This window comes from Passer montanus, unplaced genomic scaffold (assembly GCF_014805655.1).
Source record: "Passer montanus isolate IOZ18808 unplaced genomic scaffold, ASM1480565v1 scaffold99, whole genome shotgun sequence".
In the NCBI taxonomy this organism is placed as follows: domain Eukaryota; kingdom Metazoa; phylum Chordata; class Aves; order Passeriformes; family Passeridae; genus Passer; species Passer montanus.
In genome coordinates, this window is record NW_024375367.1 from 135,860 (window position 1) to 155,514 (window position 19,655).

Sequence of the window (19,655 nt, forward strand, 5' to 3'; positions counted from 1 at the left end):
AAAAAAATCTGATGACCTGACTAGAAGCAACACCAGCCCTAAAGGAACAAAGGAACTGCTCCCTGCAGAGTCACTTTTTCTTGTCAGTGAGATGAGTAAAGTAAAGCCTGCCAGCAGCACAAGGGAACATGGCAATTCAGCCTACAAAGGATCCACAGGTATCTAGAGATTTCTGATGTTCTGGAATTGAAAGAGAAATCCCTCTCTGAGCCATGAGTACAACCACAAAGATTAAAGAACAACCCCTGTGCTGAACCCTTCATGACCAGAAAACAATCAATTGAAGAACAAAGCAGTGAGATTTACTGCAAACACAGGAACTTTGTGTTCCACTGATGTGGCAAATTAAGTTTTTCGTAACACTCCATTACTGACCTCTCTCCAAAGCATGGTAATTATACACAAACTTTAGATCGGTAACCAAACGGAAGTAGTTTTATTTCTTCCTGATACAAATGCCAAATATCACAGCCATAGACATCAGCAAAAAGTTGTTCCAAATAAATATCACAGCTTGATAACAAATTTAAACACAGTAATTATTGTATAAATGATTAAACAAATTGTATTATTGCTAGCAGAATAAGCATCTCCAGGGAAAAGAGGATTGAATACACAATCTGGAAATAGATTAAATATATATATATATATAAAATATACTCAGTTTATTGTTTGGATAGATAAATATTAATATATTTGTGCACATCATTGGGAACGAGGCACTTATTCAAGTTAGTATAAACAAGGCCACTTGTTAAGTAAAAGGAAAAATGTTAATAAGCTTCCAAAACATCTTGCTGAAATCTGAAACCTTGAAGCCATAACAAAAAAAAAAAAAAAAGAAAAGCATGCTGCAGATGTATTTATAGTTCACTGAATTGTAAAAAATCCAATTTCTTAAGAATGGGACAAATCCAGCATGCCTTATTGAAAACATTGTGATTTTTTTCCCAGGAAGAGGACTTTGGTATCTGATTCAGGAATCTTACTCATGCTTGTCCAACTTTTCAGTGTTTGCTTTGTCCTTTTCTTTGTTATCGTCATTTTGCACTATAATTTTATATACTGTTACAAAAACATTAGTCTGATTATCCCCATCAACCTAAATATTTTACGAAGTTTTAATCAGACACTGTTCAAAGCAGTGATCAAGTTGTTTACTGGACTAAATATTTGGCTTGTATGGGTTTTGATACGGTTTTATAAAAACAAGTAAGAATTAAAAAAAGATTTTGCCTGCAAACACCTTTAATGATGTTTTGGTCTGGTAAAATTCAAAAGCAGAAAAATAGCTCTACTGATAAACATCTAATTTCTGTATTTTATATATATTTTTTTAAAAAAAGATCATCTCTGCTTATACAAAACAGGCATTTCATAAATATTAGAATGTTTTATTATTTACATGTGTCCCATTCTACCGTTGAATCATTGGCTGCTATTACCAAAACATGCAGGTTCTAGGAGAGAAATTCTGCTTTTCTTACAGTGATGTCACACATAGGCACAAAGGCAAATTTGATCTTAGTGTACATTTGCAACGTAGTGGTGAACTTACTAAATATAAAAGGTATCTGTGGATTAAGCCTTTGATCAATCTTGCACACATAATACATGAATCACAAAACCAGAAACTTCATTACAAGAGCAAATTGATGTCAGGTGACTGGGGTAAAGGTCTAAAGCATTGGGCATGGCTTATGGATAATTGTTTCAGGCTAGAACTCAGATTAATTAAAATAAAAGATGACTGCAAGAGTTTAGTAATGGAGTTTGACCCTGCAAACATCCTTCAATTAAGCTGTCTAATCACCACCTTCAGAAAACCTAGAAAAGGTAGGAGAGATCCTGACCTGACTTATTTTGTGAAAAGCTGATGAAATCCTATTAAATGAGTGAAGTCATAACAACACAATCCAGTGCAAGACATACCAGCACGAGTCTCTCTATGGGTATATTCACACTGTACCATGAATCACAGCACAGATATCCCTAGGCCAGTGGAGCTTCATGAACCTGAGTCTTTATGGCTTACAGGACAAACATGCAGAATTACCAGGTCAGGTCTGTCTGTGTTGACTGACCCCCACAACCAGGCCAGAAAGACTTCTGGATGGATTTTTTTTTTTTTTAAAGTTCAGAGGCAGCATTGTGTGCTTACAGGCTGCTTTCAGATTTCATCCTGCCCTGCTAACTGATCTCTGCAGCATGATCCCTGGAACACCAAATGCCAAGTGTACTGGGGACTGCCTCGACCCCCCACCACAAGATGGTGGTGGTGGAAGGGAAGAGACATTTTAGCACAGTCTCAACATTCTTATTCAGATTTTAGGTAGTTTAACTCTATTGAGAACTCCATTGACTCCAGTGCTTTTTGACAATCTCATGGACAGTGGGATCAAGCGCACCTTCAGCAAGATGACACCCAGCTGTGGTGTGGTGTGGTTGACTTGCTGGAGGGAAGGTATTCCATCCAGAGGAACCTGGGCAGGCTTGAGAGGTGAGCAAACCTCATGAAGTTCAACAAGGTCCTGCACCTGGGCCAGGGTAATCCCAAGCACAAATACAGGCTGGGCAGAGAATGGACTAGGAGCAGCCCTGCTGAGAAAGACTTGGGAGTGGTGGTGGATGAGAGGCTGGACATAACAGGCAACATGCACTCCCAGGCCCAAAAGTCAACATATCCTGGGCTGCAGCCAAAGCAGTGGGGCCAGCAGGATGAGGGAGATGGTTCTGCCACTTTAGTCTTCTCTTGTGAGAGCCCATCAGGAGCACTACATCCAGCTCTGGTGCCTCAACATAGGAAGGACATGGATATGATGGAGCAAGTTCAAAGGAGTGCTACAAAGATGACAAGAGGTTTCTGGCACCTGTCCTATAGACTGAGAGAGTTGGGACTGTTTAGTCTGGCCAAGAGAGAGCTCTGGGAGACTTTACAGCATCTTCCAGTCCCTGAAAGGGGCTTACAAGAGAGCTGTGGAGGGACTTTTCCCACGAGGATGTAGCAATAAGACAAGGAGCAATGACTTGCCTCTGAAAGACAGTAGATTTACATATTAGGAGGAAATTTACTATGAGGGTGGTGAGACACTGGCACGGGTTGTGCAGGGAAGTCCTGGATGCTTCATTCCTGGAAGTGTTCAAGGTCAGGTGGGATGGGGCTGTGAGTAACCTGGTGTGGTGGAAGGTCTCCCTGCCCATGGCTGTGGGGTTGGACCTACATGACCTTGAGGGTCCCTCCTGACCCAGGCCATTCTACAATTGTATGACTTAAAGGACTTACTTACATCAAATGCTAAAGGGACAGTTTCCTGAGGTTACATAGCTTTCACAGCCAAGGATTTGACAGGGACAGAACAGGCTGTGTCTGGATAAAAACTGACACAGGACACTGCGGATCCAAACTTGTCATGTTACCTAAATCAAGAATGCTGAGAGAAAATTAGAATTACTCCTGCAGAAGTACTCGTTAAAAAATGCCCAACAATGACCCAGCATGTTTGTCAAAATATGCTATGATTATACAGCAATAAATACTACTTGATTCAATCAAAGGTTAATTTTTTCTTCTCTTCTTATTATTTAGTATGATAACTAACTATGCTGGATTCAATATCATGATTCCTAGGCTCAGTTCAGCAGAACCTTGTCCTCTGAATTTTGAATCTATCTTCTCTAGGTACTGAAATACTAATGCTTGCATTTCTCAACAGTGGATGTGCACTAAGAAATAAAATTTACCTTACAACACTTCCATGATCCATTATAAACTTAAAAGGACATAAGTATCCAGTTTTAGTGAAAACCAAAATTTTTTTCCTGGATTTGTTGCATTCTTTGTCTTTATAGAAACATAAATTTATAAAAAAAAAAATTCAGATTAATAGATGAATAGGAATTTGCAGGAAAGAGTATGTATTGAATCCTGTGACATGCAAATGTTTATAATGCTATGCTGTATAATCTAGCTGTCTTTTGAAAAAAATCAGTTACATATAAGAAAAAAAACAAACAAAAAATAAAATACTGGTACAGATTAAGTGACGTAAAAAACTTACAGGAGGGAGGATCCATGCCTAAGAAATTCCATCACCTTTCAAACTATTTGTAGACATTGAGTTCTTTATGAGAAACAGTACAAAATTTTACAGAAGAGTGTGAGGATCCCTCCTCTCAAGTATTATGTGTTTCTGAAGAAAGAAATCTCCTCTCTTATTGCAGACAGGATATATAGCACCTTTTTTCAGCTTCTTTTATTCTTTTGAAATGTCAGAAAACAAAACCACAACAATAATGTCTCCCTTACAATGGAGTCCCTTGAATTGCTGCTTAAAATTAGTGCATGGTATAGGGACATCAGGGACATTTCCTTTCATCCAAAGCTGGAGGTTTCGTTCAGCTTCTTCTGTTGTTGATAATGGCAGTAAGAGCTCAGGATAACAAATTTCAAGTATACCTAGAAACACACTCCTCATGAGTCACCATTATCTGCTGCTAAAAATGTGCAGTTCGAGAGTTTTTATGAGGCACTCTGGACACTCTGGTTTGAATACTGTGGTCTTGGAATCAAACCTCTGAGCTGTCATGGCTGTAATTATGTGGTAGCATCATTGGTTCATTGCTGCCTGACTCGTTTGTGCTTTCCTTCTTGTCAGAATTTTGTTTCCATTTTAGCAGCAAAATGATAATTGCAATTAAGCAGATGGCAAGGAAAATGGCAGCAGCCCCACCAATGATTGTGACTAAGCTGATTCCTGCACTTTGGTTATTCAGTTCCCTGGGGAGAACACCATTGAGTGCAATCTCCCTTTGAGGCACCTGCTTCTTGCTGCTGCGATCCAGGGCTATGTGCTGTATGTTCGTTCCTCGGTTGCTCTCCACTCCAATGTCTCTTGCAAGTTCTGGGGCCTGCTCAGCTCCCCTCTTCTGCCTTCTCCGTGTGGATGCTCCTGAGCTCCCAGCACTGAGGAGCGAGTGGTACTGGTGCTCCACGCTTCTTTTGCCGATTCCGCGGTTAGCGTTCTCCTTGGAACGCACGGTGTAGATTGTATGCACATACCACTCCCTACCCAAAGACACCTGGAAAGAAACATTTTTTGTATTTAAACACACACACACACACTAAATATGGACAGCACTAAATGCAGAGGAAATCAGTCTCTCTTCTGAACTGAATGCCTGGACAAGCACTTTCAAACTCATGCACAGATAACTCCTGTCTATGTGGCAATGTACACCAGAAGAGTTGTATGTTCTGCCAAAATTTTCAGAGGGTTTCGTCTCCATTCCTCTCCACAGTCAGACTGTAGCTACCAAGTGCAGATGAAGAAGGCTATGGCCTTGGCATGGTTTTGGTGCTATTAGTACCAAAAGCCATACAAAGTATCTTTAGCTGTGGATGGGCCGCAGAAAAGGCACTTCCAAACCCAGCATACCAAGGGATTAGGCCCTGGCTGTGACTCCATCTAAACATCTAAACATAAGAAAGCAATTGTTTACTGCAATGATGGTTGAACATTGGAACAGGGAGCCTGTGGAGCCTCCTTCCACAGAGATGTACAAAAGACAAGTGGTCATGGTCTGGGCAACCTGCTGTAGGTGACCCTGCTTTGAGCACAGTGTTGGAACAGTCAATTTCCACAGGTCCCTGAAAATTATATCCACTCTGGATTGCGTGGGTCCCTGCAATCTGTGTGAGATGATACTACTTTCATTCAATTTCTCTCATCTTTCCTGGATACGTACAAGATTTGGCATCCACAAGGTGCAATAGACTTGTCTGAATACTATCTTAAAGCTACTGCCTGTTAATTTGAATAGTTGCAGCCCAGTTTTGTTATTTTGAGAAATAACATATTTTCTAATTTACTTTTGGTTTTCCAAGTATTTTTCAGGATATACTTTTGTTTATTCATATTCTCATTTTTTTGACAGGAAGAGGACCAAAAATCATGGCATTGGAATCCATGGAAATGGATTCCTCACATAAAAAATGAGATTTCATTTTCCTGGGTGCAGATTTGAAACTATTTTTATACTTTTAAGTAGGCCTTTTTGTTAAGTACTGTACTGCTTACAATTGGACCTTTAATATTGAAGTGGCCAGGAGTAGAATCAAAGTCTCCTTAATATTTTTCCTACTAATTTATGCACTTGAGTTGTGCATGCAGTTTTGCAAATACTAGAGACAAATAGCAAAGAGAGAACTTTTTGGCTGGGTTGTATAGATCAAAGACCTGAATGTACACAGCTGAAGGTTTATATATTATTAAGAAATAGTTGCATGCTTTAGCTGTCAATTTTTTAGGCTTTCCAGTGCTTCACACTGTGCAAGTTTGCAAGGCAAGAATTGTACAGAAAACCATGAGTATCAACTTGATTTTGATGAAGCTTACTATAAATGCTTAAGATTTTTAATTTTTTGTCTTTTAGAAGTGAGATGGGAAGAAAAAAAACAATAGTGTACAACAAGAATCTTATTAACTTCTTAAAAGAAATGTGCAAGAACAATTTGTGTAACTTCTGGTTAGCCTGTGGAATTATACAAGAGAAAAGCAAGGGTATCCCAACAGAAACACTTTAATAAGTGTTCCAGATTTTATATCTATAAGTTTCTAAGTATCTATAATTGTGTTTGATTGTCACTAGAATCAGAATAAATCTTTCTTTTGGTTTCAATTTGACTTACAGTTAACAACAATACCTGTGCAAGTGTTTCTTCCTTGGTTCAGCACTCTTGCCACTATGCTACAGAAATCATACCTGAAATAGGGGAGTTGAGTCTACTTTGAATCCATCAGAGCCTGGCTGTTTAACTAATGGAATTGCTTCAGGATCGTCTATTGCAAGTTTTGCATTAAAAAGTACATTTCCAAAGCTTGTGGCTTGTGTCTCTGGCTGAGCTTTGTCCTGCAGGGAGGGAAAAATCTTGTAAAATACAGATTTATTTCTACAAGGAAAAACAGTTTTAGCATGTATTTGCAATGAATAAATTGTGTAGTTTAAACATGATATTTTATGTAGTCTAGGGTAATACTACTACAAGAGAAAAGACACGAGAAGCACTTGTGGTCCCATCTGACTTGTACTAACTTCTACCTAATCTCTTGTCTTTCTGGAATAAAAGGGGAAAGCACTAGAGAGCAACCATAGTACAATTCTTAAATAAAAAAGATATATAAATGTGGTCTGAAATGAAAGTAACAAGTCTATTTCCCAGACTAAAGAAGCTCCATTTCATTTCATTAAAAGTCACATAAATTTGTTTAGATTACTATATAATCATCTTACTTAAAGTTAACTCTAAATGTTGGGCATCAGGTCTGTAGTTACCTGGGGTTACTCTACAGTTATGTTCAGGAAGGAAATTAGACCAGCCGAGCCAACTTTAGAGGTATTTCTCTTACCTGTGGACTACAGAGGCAACCTGGATGGCTAACTTTGCAGTATACACTAGATTTTGGATGGCTAAACATGAAACAAATTACAATCCCTCACTTGCATGTCTCCTAAAATTCTCTCTATGGTCCATAGATACAGACAACACAGAGAAAAAGCCTGTCTTGGGATTCTAACATGGGTCCCACTCTTACTGAAGGTAGCTCCCAGAAAGATAAAGAATAGAACCAGGAGGGAAAAGGCAAGATACTGCCTCCATCAGTTCATGTTAGCCTGGAGTTCAAGTAAAAAATTTGGTGCTGTCAAGAACATTTTAAAGAACAGTTGGGTTTTGGATAAAAGCAAGTTATAAAAAAAATTAAAATACATATCTCAGCATCCTCACAGACTCACAGAATTAGAGCACTTACCACAATCTTAAACCTGTACAGAAGGGATGGAGAATCAGCAAGGCACCCATATTCAGTGTTGGATGGATTATATTTGGGTACATATCCATCAGCTCCTGTGCACAGGAAAACCTTCTCGATGCTACAGTAGAAGGAATCACCCAAATTCTGCACTGGATCCACCATCACCCGACCGTATATGATATCACCTGCAAACAGTGCACACAGTTCACATCTGCTTAGACTGAACATTTAGCACAGCTCTGGGGCTGAGCAAATAAAGCCTTGTTAAAAAGCTTAGTGCAACAAGCACAAACCCTTACTCCTAGACAGCAACAGGATCCTGATAGTGTGGAACAGAAATTAAACGTGCATGATCTATACACAATTATACCTTCTGAGAAAGCAATGTCACTTTCCTGCCCAAAGCCCATCGAGCCATCAGACAGCCACAGTGTCTTTTTGGAGAGGAGGAACATCTGGGTGTTCAAGCTGAACTCAGCAGCCACTGGGTCACTGACCTAAAACCACAAAAGCATAAGGCTCTTCAACAAGACTTGTTAATGAAAAAAACATAGCATGATCTTAAACTCTTAAAACAAAGCATGATCTTCTCCCAATGTACATTACTTACCAGCACAAACCCTTACTCCTAGACAGCAACAGGATCCTGATAGTGTGGAACAGAAATTAAATGTGCATGATCTATGCACAATTATACCTTCTGAGAAAGCAACGTCACTTTCCTGCCCAAAGCCCATTGAGCCATCAGACAGCCACAGTGTCTTTTTGGAGAGGAGGAACATCTGGGTGTTCAAGCTGAACTCAGCAGCCACTGGGTCACTGACCTAAAATCACAAAACCATAAGGCTCTTCAACAAGACTTGTTAATGAAAAAACATAGCATGATCTTAAACTCTTAAAACAAAGCATGATCTTCTCCCAATGTACATTACTTACCAGCTCTGCACATCTACATGCAATAATACAGTTTAATAAAAAGATCTCCTGGTATTAGACATATATTGCTATGTATTTTATATGCAAACAACCTTTGGATTATCTGCCTCTCTGATATTTGATAGTATTCTAGGTTAGTTTCTTCCCACCATATTTTTCAACATCCCAGCTAAGGAGGTGTCCAGAGCAACTTATGTGTCGGGGTAACATGAGGAAAACTTTTCCCTCAAAAACTTGTCTCTGAGTTACCACAGCCTGTTTTTTCTATTCTATTTTCATTCTTACACACAAGTCCCACCTCTGCTTCTGATCCTCTGTCAATATTTGAAAGCACACATTGTTGAAGATTTATTTGCAAGTATCTGTTCTTCTAATGTGCTGCAGATATATCAGATGTGAAAATGCACCAAATCATTTGAACATCTTTTTATGCTAGTATTTATATATTTGACACACTTATCTATGGTTCTTCCTCGATTACATGAAAAGTATAAAATTAATCAATATTTTCAGCAGCAATTTTTCATGGGACCATAAAACAAGAAAGAAGGCTGTAGTGGTTTTGAGGCAAGACAAAGGCAAACTATAAAGCAACATGGCATAATAAAAGGGAAATTATACAGTGAATTGAGGAACTGGGGGAGCCTAAAGTTCAAAAGGATGCAAGTACCTGAGGAAATAATGTGGAAGACACATATATCCAAAAAAAAAAGAGGAAAAATAACAAGAGGACACTAAACAAATAAAAAAAAGCTAACATATATATGCATATTTATGTATATATATGTATATGTATGTATAAGTGTGTGGACAGGAAGGAAAGAAAACAACAAAGAAAATGTTCTTTCTGGCTCATGGACAAGGGTCCATTTCACAACAGAGTCCCAAAACTATCAAAGCAACAGGATCTGGCAAGAAGAATGTACAGCTCAAACCTTTTTATAAATGGAGTGCTACTCTTTAGAAAAAAGGAACCCTACCATCCCAGCCTTTACAAAGAAAAAAAAAACCAAAAAGATAAAAAATTTCATTCCCTTGGAATGTTTCTTTCTAAATGCCTGAAAAACAGGCCATTGGGTTGTAGTTGCACAAATAGTTGATTAGCACAACTGTTTTCCAGCTGTGTTATTTAGGACAGTAGTTTAAGTGTAATTACTTTTATGGGCATTTGAGACATTTTATATGAGAGTTCTTACAAAACAATCTGTAAGGATCTCCTGGGTGAGAAGAGTAACGGTCAATTTATTCTGCCTATTTCCCATGTCCATCAACTGCATATGGATGATGTGGGGAAGCTGCAGATCACCCATGGGATCAAAGCCCACGTAATACTCAGTACCTCAAGGAACAGAGCACTCTTGAGATTGGTTCATCCCAGGACAACAAGTATCCTGAGTATGGAAGGGCTTCTGTCAGGAAATAGTGATACACATTGAAAGAAAGGAGAGGAGGAAATAATTAGGATAAAGCAAAGCTTGGAGGTTGAATTTTTTTTTTCAGGGAATTCCAGAGTGAGATGGTGTTAATACAAGTCTCACTAGAGTTTCAGGCTACCTGCTTGACTCCTCAGGGGCCACAGAGAGAGGAAAAAGGAGATATGCAGGTGATATATGTCAAAAAAGGAAATGTTGAAACAGTGGGGAAACAGCACATAAATTTTTTTCTTGATTCTTAAAAAAACATTTGTAAATGGTTTAAAACCATTTAAAACTCCATTTGTAAAAGAATGGATACCAATGCTTATTCAGTTTTGCAGAATGACTAAAAAGCCTCAGAGGTAAAGTGCTCGATACTGCTTACTGAATACGTGCTATTGTACTGCTGCTTTTTTGGGACTTGCTTTGGGACATGTGTTTCCATCTGTGATCAGATGGAAAAACTATCATGGGCCACAAAAAGCCCAAGCCTGTTTCACTATGAGTATCTCAAGTAAGAGAGCTGGTCTTCATTTGAAAATTGTTGATGATGGGGGTTTAGCTGGCCACAGTCTGTGACATTGTTGCAACTTTGCACTTCTGCCTATTTTGAATTGACGCACCTGAAACTTCCATATACTGTATTATTAAGGTCTTCGCTAATATAATAACCCTACAGTATCCATTTATTTATTCCAAGGCAGTTCTAATTCTTAGCCACAGCTTTTACTTGTAGGCTACTTCCAGGCAAGAGTTAGGTCTCTTCCTAGGCTACTTTGCCCATTTTGCAATGATTTTTGCACATTTTTTGACCTTTCTTTGAAATATCAACACCTTATTGCTCATACTAGGATCAGGAACAAATTGTGGTTTAGCATTGCTATGAGTTGCTTTAGAGTCCCTAGAAGTAGATTAGAAGTGCCAGACAAAGGCTGAAGTGCTGAACTAGTATAAATTTCCCTCACCCATTCCATTCAAACTTCTTCAAAATGTTGAAATGTGGTTAACTCTGAGGAGGCAGGTTTCACATCAGATCGTGTATCATCTCTCTTCCTTGCCAGGACTTAATGCCATATCAGGAATCATCTGTTCTCCCACAGGTGGCATAATGCCAAATGAAAGCATAAAGACTGCATACATTCCCTTGTGTACTCTGGCTAAGTCAACAGAAAAGTGATTGTGTACCCCTGACTGATATGGATTTATTCTGTAAGATGATTTAATAGCATAATCTATACTATTAATGAGCATGAAACCACAGCCACACTGTTCCAGGATTGGCTGTACTGGCCCCAGATAACAGAAATTATATAACTTCCTCCTTACACATCCCAAGGTCACGGTAGCCCTTTTGATAACCTGGAAAGCTGGCAGCTCATGTTCTCTTAACTATTCAACATGACCTCCAGTTTGTTTTTTTTTAAACCAATGTTTTCTACAGAAGAATCCACTTCTCCATAATTTTTTCCCAGCTACAGAGCTTCACAGCTGGGCTTTGTGAAAGGTATGCTGTTTGCCTGTTACCATATGTTTCCATATGATCCATATTGCTATGGTGCAGATTTGTTATGGTCACTTTTGTGAGTTTTAAAGCTAAGGAGTGTTGCCTATCTACACTTCCCTCTACAGTCAGTGAGGTAAGTTCTATCTTAAGACTGAATTAATTTTCCTCTGGAGGTTCCACTTTTAATACCAGAGACCTAACTCTGATTTGGTGTCAGATGAAAACCTTCTAATAATAGTTTTATATTTTCCTAATTATCTGATAAAACTACTTACTACCAAATCTAACAGACAAAAAAAGAACCCCCAAATGTTACTATTGCATCACAGTAACTGTCCCCTAAACTAATGGTTATTTAGCAGGAGAGGAGTATGTGCTCTCCCACCAATTTAGGATTGCCTTACTGGCAAGAAATTCACTTTCTAGTACTATTATTACAAGACCAACAAATGGCAATCAAATTAGAAAGGAAACATGATAAAGATGACATTGGAATGGTACCTGCTGGAATCGGATGTCCAGATCAAAAGTGATGGGCTCTCTAGGGTTGCAGATCACGGGCAGGCTGTACTCCTGATGTGGGGCAGTGGTGCAGGCTATCAGCTTCACTGTGTACGTTCCAGAATAGTCCCGAACCTGGACACAGAGAGAGAGGGAGCTGTACCACCAGCATCCCAAATAACAGGCTGGGGCAGTCGAGGACTTAGTGAGGGCTGGGGTTTTACCGCGAAGTCTGAAAGGAAGCTCCACTGCTGGACTGGCAGGTTGTAGGTTGGCTCGCTTCGGATCAGGCTGAGGCTGAAAGTGAGGCCCGGGTGGTCAGCTGACATGACCATGGAAGTGAGAGATGAAGCTAGAAACATGCCAAAGAGACAGATTTGTCACCTTTAGTGTTTCATTGCAAACTCTCAGAGCCTGAAAAACATTCTCAATGATTTATAAACCATAATGCCATAGCGGATGTTAATACCTTCACAGGGCACTGGGTTTTATTAACTGAAAATAAAATAAATTACAGTCAGCTCAGCTGGGCCTCCTTGATTCTTGTTCAAGTGTCTATTCAGCAGCTGCTTTTGTACACAACGAAAGAACTGTATGAAGAATAAATTTAAGCGACAGTCAAAACAGTGAGAGTGGTATGGCAGAGATCTATAATCCCTCCTCTTTAAACTTGTCTCTGCCTATAGGCAAAACCAAACACACTAGAGGACAGCTGAGAAAAAGTAGAAGCACCATAAAGGAGTTTTATGTGTTAAAAAAACCTGAGTTAAACTAGAAGAGGTTTCCTATTTTTTTTCTCTTCTCAGTGTTGTTCAGCAGATTTAATTTAGTTAGATATTCTTTTCCATAGCTGGCATTCATGCTCAGATTTATGTCTGTAGACCGAGTCTTACACCTGTAATTATTCTGAATAAAAGGGAGTGGGTTTAAAGGGGTTTAAACAGATTAAATTGCAGGAACAGGTCTTCAGCAATGACTAACTGAATGTCAGTGAGAGTGTTATATTAACAGAATGATACAATGCCCACACAAGACTTTTTCTTGCTTTCTGAAAAAGGTCTCAATATCTTAGAAAAGCTGTTATATTAACAGAATGATACAATGCCCACACAAGACTTTTCTTGCTTTCTAAAAAAGGTCTAAATATCTTAGAAAAGTTTCAGAAAAATGTCTAAATATTCTAGAAAAGCTTCAAGTTAGAAAAGAAATTTTAATGGTAAATTTCTATGGCAACGTAAGTAAATAGTAATTATATCTATGGGGTTAAAAACATATATCTATAGATCCCTAATGGACATAATGGCATAGATCTTCATCCTTCATAAATCAGGCTCTTCATCAAGTGGAACTATTTGCCTTCCATCAGATTAATGTATATTTTAACAAGTTTGACAACCTGAATACAGTCATCAAGGAAAAGTAAGAAGTCTCAAGCAGAGGAAAAATCTGTATCTTTACAGCATAGTATCTAAAAAAAAATCAGCCATCAGAAGCAGAAATATAAAAAAAGGAGGAACAGTATCAAATTTGGGAAGGGTTTCTTTATTCTGTAGTGCTGCTAAAGGGTAGGTTACACTTACCAGGATGGGACATAACAAACAGACCATGAAACCGGGCTTCAGTCTTGAAGTTGACAACCAAGCGTCCCTCTTCACTGATGCGCATGCTGGTCGGGAACAGGGAACCTGCCAGCAGAAACCAATTAACAGGAATTAATTAACCAACTAATTCCACTTGCAGGTGACAAAGAAATCACACTCCTGTGAAACACCAGACCCACTCTTTTTTGCATGTCACGTGTTTGGGGGGCCCACTGGTACTTTTTGGGTTGACTCCAGATTCTTCTCAAACAACAACTTACACAGTGAGGCCTTGAGTTTTCAGGACGTGATGTAGCTTTCAAAGCATACAGGGAACTTCCCTGCAAAGCCATGCTTTTACATGTTACCATGGACCCACACAGCTGCTCTAGTATACTCAGGAAAATCCACAAAACACTCTGTGCTGAGGTTCAGGAAGCATGGTCAGCTGCCAGGGGGATTTGCAGAATGAAGACTTTTATTTTCACCAAGTATTCAGGCTGACTCCTGTCAATGAAAGCTACTTCAGAGATGCCCTTTATCAGTGCCTCCCTGCCTACTGTGCCAAGGCAGCAACCATCAGCATCAGTTGGAGCAGCTGGTTGTGAACTTCCACACCAATCTGCTCTAGGGTGCTGCAATCTGTGAAACTCCTTCTGACAGGCTTTGCATTGCTGGCAATTTTTGGCATGAATTTAGCACAAAACACAGGCCTTACATATTCTAATTTCAGATTACAAGATCTTGTAACTAGAAGTAGTTTGCTTCTGTTGCTTGCAGCCAAGACCCTTTTCTTCTTCTGGTGTTCTGCAAATCTTTAGAGTTTAGGCATTTCCTCCAACACTCCCTTACAAACAGCCAGTGATGTATCACCATTCTGCTTGCCAGGAAAAAGAAGGAAACAGGAATGTTCCCCCATTAATGTGCTGGAAATCGAACACACCAGTGACAATGTATACCACCTGTACAAAACCATCTGTACCAACCATATTTCTTGGTACAACACAAATAACTACATATTCATGTATGAATTAGGACTTTAGAAGACCTTGACTGCTTTACAGTGCTACTTGGAATTTATGTAAGAAAATTATATTAATTAAGAGGTATGGAAAGAAACTGGAAACTAGTTAACCCCTTCCTGCCCAGAAAACAACTGCTGAAAAAATACTGCCCAAGTGAGACTGGGATATGTTGAGGGTTGTTTTGTATTGGTTGTTTTCAAAGGGAGCTGAAAATGTTCAGCATCTCCAAAGATGCGGCCATCAGCTTCTTAAACAGAGAATTAAAAAAATTAAAGGTGGTAAATGGTGGCATAGATGCACCACATAACTGCTGAGACAGAGAATTAGACCTGGTTGTTATTTGGTGACTAGCACATCACATGATCTGCGGCATGTGGCTTATTCTTTAAGCATGGCATGACACATGCTTCATTCTTCATGCCCGGGATATGTTGAGGGTTGTTTTGTACTGGTTGTTTTCAAAGGGAGCTGAAAATGTTCAGCATCTCCAAAGATGCGGCCATCAGCTTCTTAAACAGAGAATTAAAAAAATTAAAGGTGGTAAATGGTGGCATAGATGCACCACATAACTGCTGAGACAGAGAATTAGACCTGGTTGTTATTTGGTGACTAGCACATCACATGATCTGCGGCATGTGGCTTATTCTTTAAGCATGGCATGACTTCATTCTTCATGGACTGCAGATTCCCCTTGCTGCTCCTCATTTCCTGCTCTCAACATAAGGACAGAAATGGCACAGCAATGATTTCTGTAGCTCATATACAGATTTAGCAGAAGCAAAAAGTGATTTTAGGTTCCCAGGAGTCGTGAAATTGTGTATGTACATAATTACAGCTGGTCCCTATATTCTACCTTAGATTGAGAGAAATAGGAAACACCTGAAGTGTAATGCTGGGAAATATTAAGTAAATTTGCATAAAAAGAACAATGCAGCACACTGCTGTAACTATATATTTTAATCTTGCACATACATCTGTACGTCACTATTTGTAAAAAGTAAATGAACTTTTTTAAAAGATCAATTCTGCAATGATAGATTTTTACTTGTTGACTAGTTATACTCACAAACATTTACTGACAGTATTTAACATATTGTAGAAAATCTCAGAGTTTACTACTCTCACACAGAGGACAGGCCCCCATTATACAGTTCTGTTTCTTTTTAATGTTTCATAACATTTTCAAAATATCAAAAGTTTCTGAAACTGGCCACTCATAATGAGAAAAAAATGGTATCACAGGAAAGCTTCAATTATTTTCATTAAAGTGTAAACATCTTGTGTACTAACAGAATTTGGTTACATAATGAAGTTCTGAGTAGATATAAATGTTTTACATTTTGCACATGCACTTCAAATATAGAATACAATTGTCTTTCTTTGTGGTAAAAGAGCTGATGTCAACTTTACATGATTTTCATGAACACTCCAGCAGACACCTGTGAGTGCTAGGAAATTACAGATTGCAACTGATAATAAATGAAATTATTAAATTTTTTTTAGTGTTGGAATCATTGAAAAACCATCCTGCTGTGTGCAAACTACACTCCTAGTAACAGAGCATGAGTTCTATGGCAAGAAACGCAACACCCACCTTGGAGCTCTGCTTCAGGCGGGCTACCGATCCCGTCCTTCCACAGGATGGCAGTGTCATACACAAACGTCAGCCGCAGCTCCGACTGCAGGTCGAAATGCTGCCAGCCCCCGACACCCACTGGGGAGTGGAAAACATAAGAGACGTACAAAGGGACTCTCAGCGTGACATAGGACTGCACTAGGTTGAGAACCTATAAAAAACAGAATTGTATATCAGGGTTAGTGATCATGAATGGCAGCATTGCACAGGCAAGCTAAATGCATGAGAAAGGGAAGACAGAACTTGAAACAAATACTGTGACTCAATGAAATTCTCTTATTGTAAATTACAGATGAAATGCAAAACCACGTTTCAGTGGTTTTCAGCTGAGCTTGCATCCCTTTAAGCTTCATCTTTGTAATTCAAACTGATAAAACATAACCCCCCTGAATTTTGACTCATCACTTTTTCTCAGGTTTTTTTAGTACATAAACATAACAGCTACAAATGAAGGCTTTAGAAATTTTTCAAATATGCTTTTGCATTTGCTCTATGGTTATGCCTTAACCAACTCTTGTTTACATTCGTGTTACTATCAACTAAGAAACTCTTCTGGAAGATGCTGGAATTGCTCAGATGTCATAGCAAGACTGAGTCCTTGGACTCTACTTAGCCACCTCTGGAACTCTTTCTTCCTCTGTGCATGGATGATAGCTAACACGCTGCATGCAAATACAGAAATCATTCTGTTCTTTACTGTCTGGAAGGGCTAAAAATAATACACAAGCTGATATGGATTTAAAAATAGAGCCTTTCTTTATACATTGTACCAAACAATTGTGCTGTAATTACGAAGGAATTACATATTCTTTATGTATACTTTTAATGAAAACAGACAGAAGAATAGTATCAGTAAACTGTCACCTCTAAAGATAGCCCTTCATGATACATGGATCTAAGCCTGTCTGAAGAGACTTTATGTTTGGTGACAAATACTTTGTCACTCACACATCTCTGAATGAAATGTGCAATCCAGATCCTTTTATACCATTCTGGATTTTCTTTGAAATACATAGAAGGAAAGACATTGACATCATCTCCCATTGGGAAACTTTTCAATGTCAAAAAAGCTGTTGAATTCTGATTTAGTTCCAACAGAAATTCCATATATAAATTTGCACATCTGAACATTTCCCTGATTACCTTACATCCTTCTAAAGAGTGTTTTGCATTATCAAAAATCCCCAGCATTCAAGGAAGTTTACACGGAAGCTGGGTTCAACCAGCAGCAAGTCATGGGGCTGAATGACCATCACCTTACAGCTGCTTTACACTTTGAAATGCCTGGCAGAACATTTACCAATATAATGTGACCACAAATTTACTGCTTGCACTCACTAAATACTTTGACCTAATTAAGGACTTCATTAAGGCAAATGTTCATAGTTGCCATAACTCACTTTCATGCGTGACTCTCCTTGATCTGCACTCTCTGCTAACAAAATGTTTTTGATTTATATTGTTTGACTCATTCCATAATATGTGCTAGCATTTAGATAATGGTCATTTGGAAACACACAGTATCACAGAATCAAAGAATTTTAGGGGTGGAAGGAACCGCAGGAGATCACCCAGTCCAGGCCTCTTGCCACTCAGGGTCACCTAGAGCAGGTTACACAGGAACATGTCCAGCTGGGTTTTGAATGTCTCCAGAAAGGGAGACTCCATGACCTCACTGGGCAGCCTGTTCCAATGCTCTGCCACCCTTCTTTCCCATGTTGTGGTGGAATGTTTTTTGTTTTAGTTTTTGGCCACTGCTCCTTGTCCTGTCACTGGGCACCACTGAAAAGAGTCTGGCACCACTGAAAAATAAAATACTAACACAGACTGGTAGATGAGATGCTACAGTTGTACATTATATTAATGCTTTGTTGGTTTTACATAAAATCAAGAACTTCATCCTAGATATTGGATGACCAATTAAAGTTAGACAAAAAATTTAGTACCATTTAAGTTGCAAGTTTATCTTTAGAATATCTGCATGAGTATCTGAGCAATTATTTTGGACACAAATTCACTAAATTGCTCTAAGTAACAACATGATATTCTCACTTCTATTAAACAAAAATATATAGCAATGAAGCAGCTCTTGAGTGTCTCATGGTCTGCCTTTGATTCAGGAGTAACCTCAAAAATTTCCTGGACCAGTATCAAGAAGTGAAGGAATACATTTGCTTGTATAAAAAATATATTACTATTGTAAGGTCATCCCAGACAAACTGTGTTGGCTTTTCTATCTCCCTTTTTGTTCTATATCTGGATGCTGTACAGTAAGAATTAGACACTGAAGTCAGAGATCTGAAATTTAGTTTGCTTATAAGGAAGAGAAAAAAAGTATGTGGAACAGGATTTAATATATGTCCATTATTTTCTTAAATAGAAGCATACATAATACTTAATGACAAAGTAGAGGACTGGAATATCAAAGTGAGAATTTAATGACCTTGAGGATTAGAATAATAGCAGTGAGATGAAATCTTATAGCTTAAAGTATAAGGTAATAGAAACCAGTCATAGGGATTTCTGTAGAAATGAAAGACATTCATTAGACACAATAGAGGGGAAAAAAATTTTGTTATGCGAGTTGATCACATCATAGCTACGACCTTCCTACCCTCTCCATGTGCTATGATCCTAAGATAAACTGAGGAATGGGGTGGAAATTAGAAGCATGCATGCCATTATTCAGAGCACTAGTGAGAGCTTATCTGGAACAGCTTTGATCACCCATGCTTGAACAAGTCTAATTTGCATTGTAGACTGCAGAAAAAGAAATCAACATAATCAGAGGAATGGCAAAACTATCTGATGAGAAGAGTCTAAAATAGCAGTGTTGTTGAGCCCAGTACAACAAAGGCTGGAAGGGAGTAAGAATGCTGTCTATATACATCAGGACACTAAGTGCAGAGAAGGGCCACTGATGATGAAAGATAGTGCTGACATGGGAACAAATGGCCATAAGATGGCCATGACAAACACAGCCTAGAAACCCGAAGAGTTTCCAGCCCTCAGTGTAGTGGCACTCTGCAAGAATAGTGAGGCCATGAAATCCTATTAGGATATAGATTAAGTTTACTAGTGTTGGAATGACATTATATAGACTTAAGGCAGAGGCCTGGATCCACAAATCTCCTTCTAGCTCAGTTCCTTATGATAACACATCAAGCTAAAAAAACCACCCCTCATTACAAAGCTTTTCTTGGCTTTCAATGTATCATTGGCTCTTCATGCGTGCTTTACATAAAGC

The 19,655-nt window shown here is 38.7% G+C and overlaps 1 protein-coding gene across 1 annotated transcript in view; it reads right to left on the bottom strand.

Annotated features, from left to right (window-relative positions):
• Positions 1–452: 452 nt before the first annotated feature.
• The window catches only part of FREM2 (FRAS1 related extracellular matrix 2), a 119,907-nt gene continuing 100,704 nt past the window's right edge, over positions 453–19,655 (bottom strand). Inside the window, exons 17-24 of the mRNA XM_039696650.1 lie at positions 16,367–16,559; positions 13,748–13,852; positions 12,392–12,519; positions 12,168–12,302; positions 8,509–8,635; positions 7,809–7,996; positions 6,763–6,909; positions 453–5,079 (exon numbers count right to left, since the gene is read on the bottom strand). Of these exons, the coding sequence (XP_039552584.1) occupies positions 4,567–5,079; positions 6,763–6,909; positions 7,809–7,996; positions 8,509–8,635; positions 12,168–12,302; positions 12,392–12,519; positions 13,748–13,852; positions 16,367–16,559 (1,536 nt within the window). The 3' untranslated portion in view covers positions 453–4,566. The remainder of the gene's footprint in view (positions 5,080–6,762; positions 6,910–7,808; positions 7,997–8,508; positions 8,636–12,167; positions 12,303–12,391; positions 12,520–13,747; positions 13,853–16,366; positions 16,560–19,655) is intronic.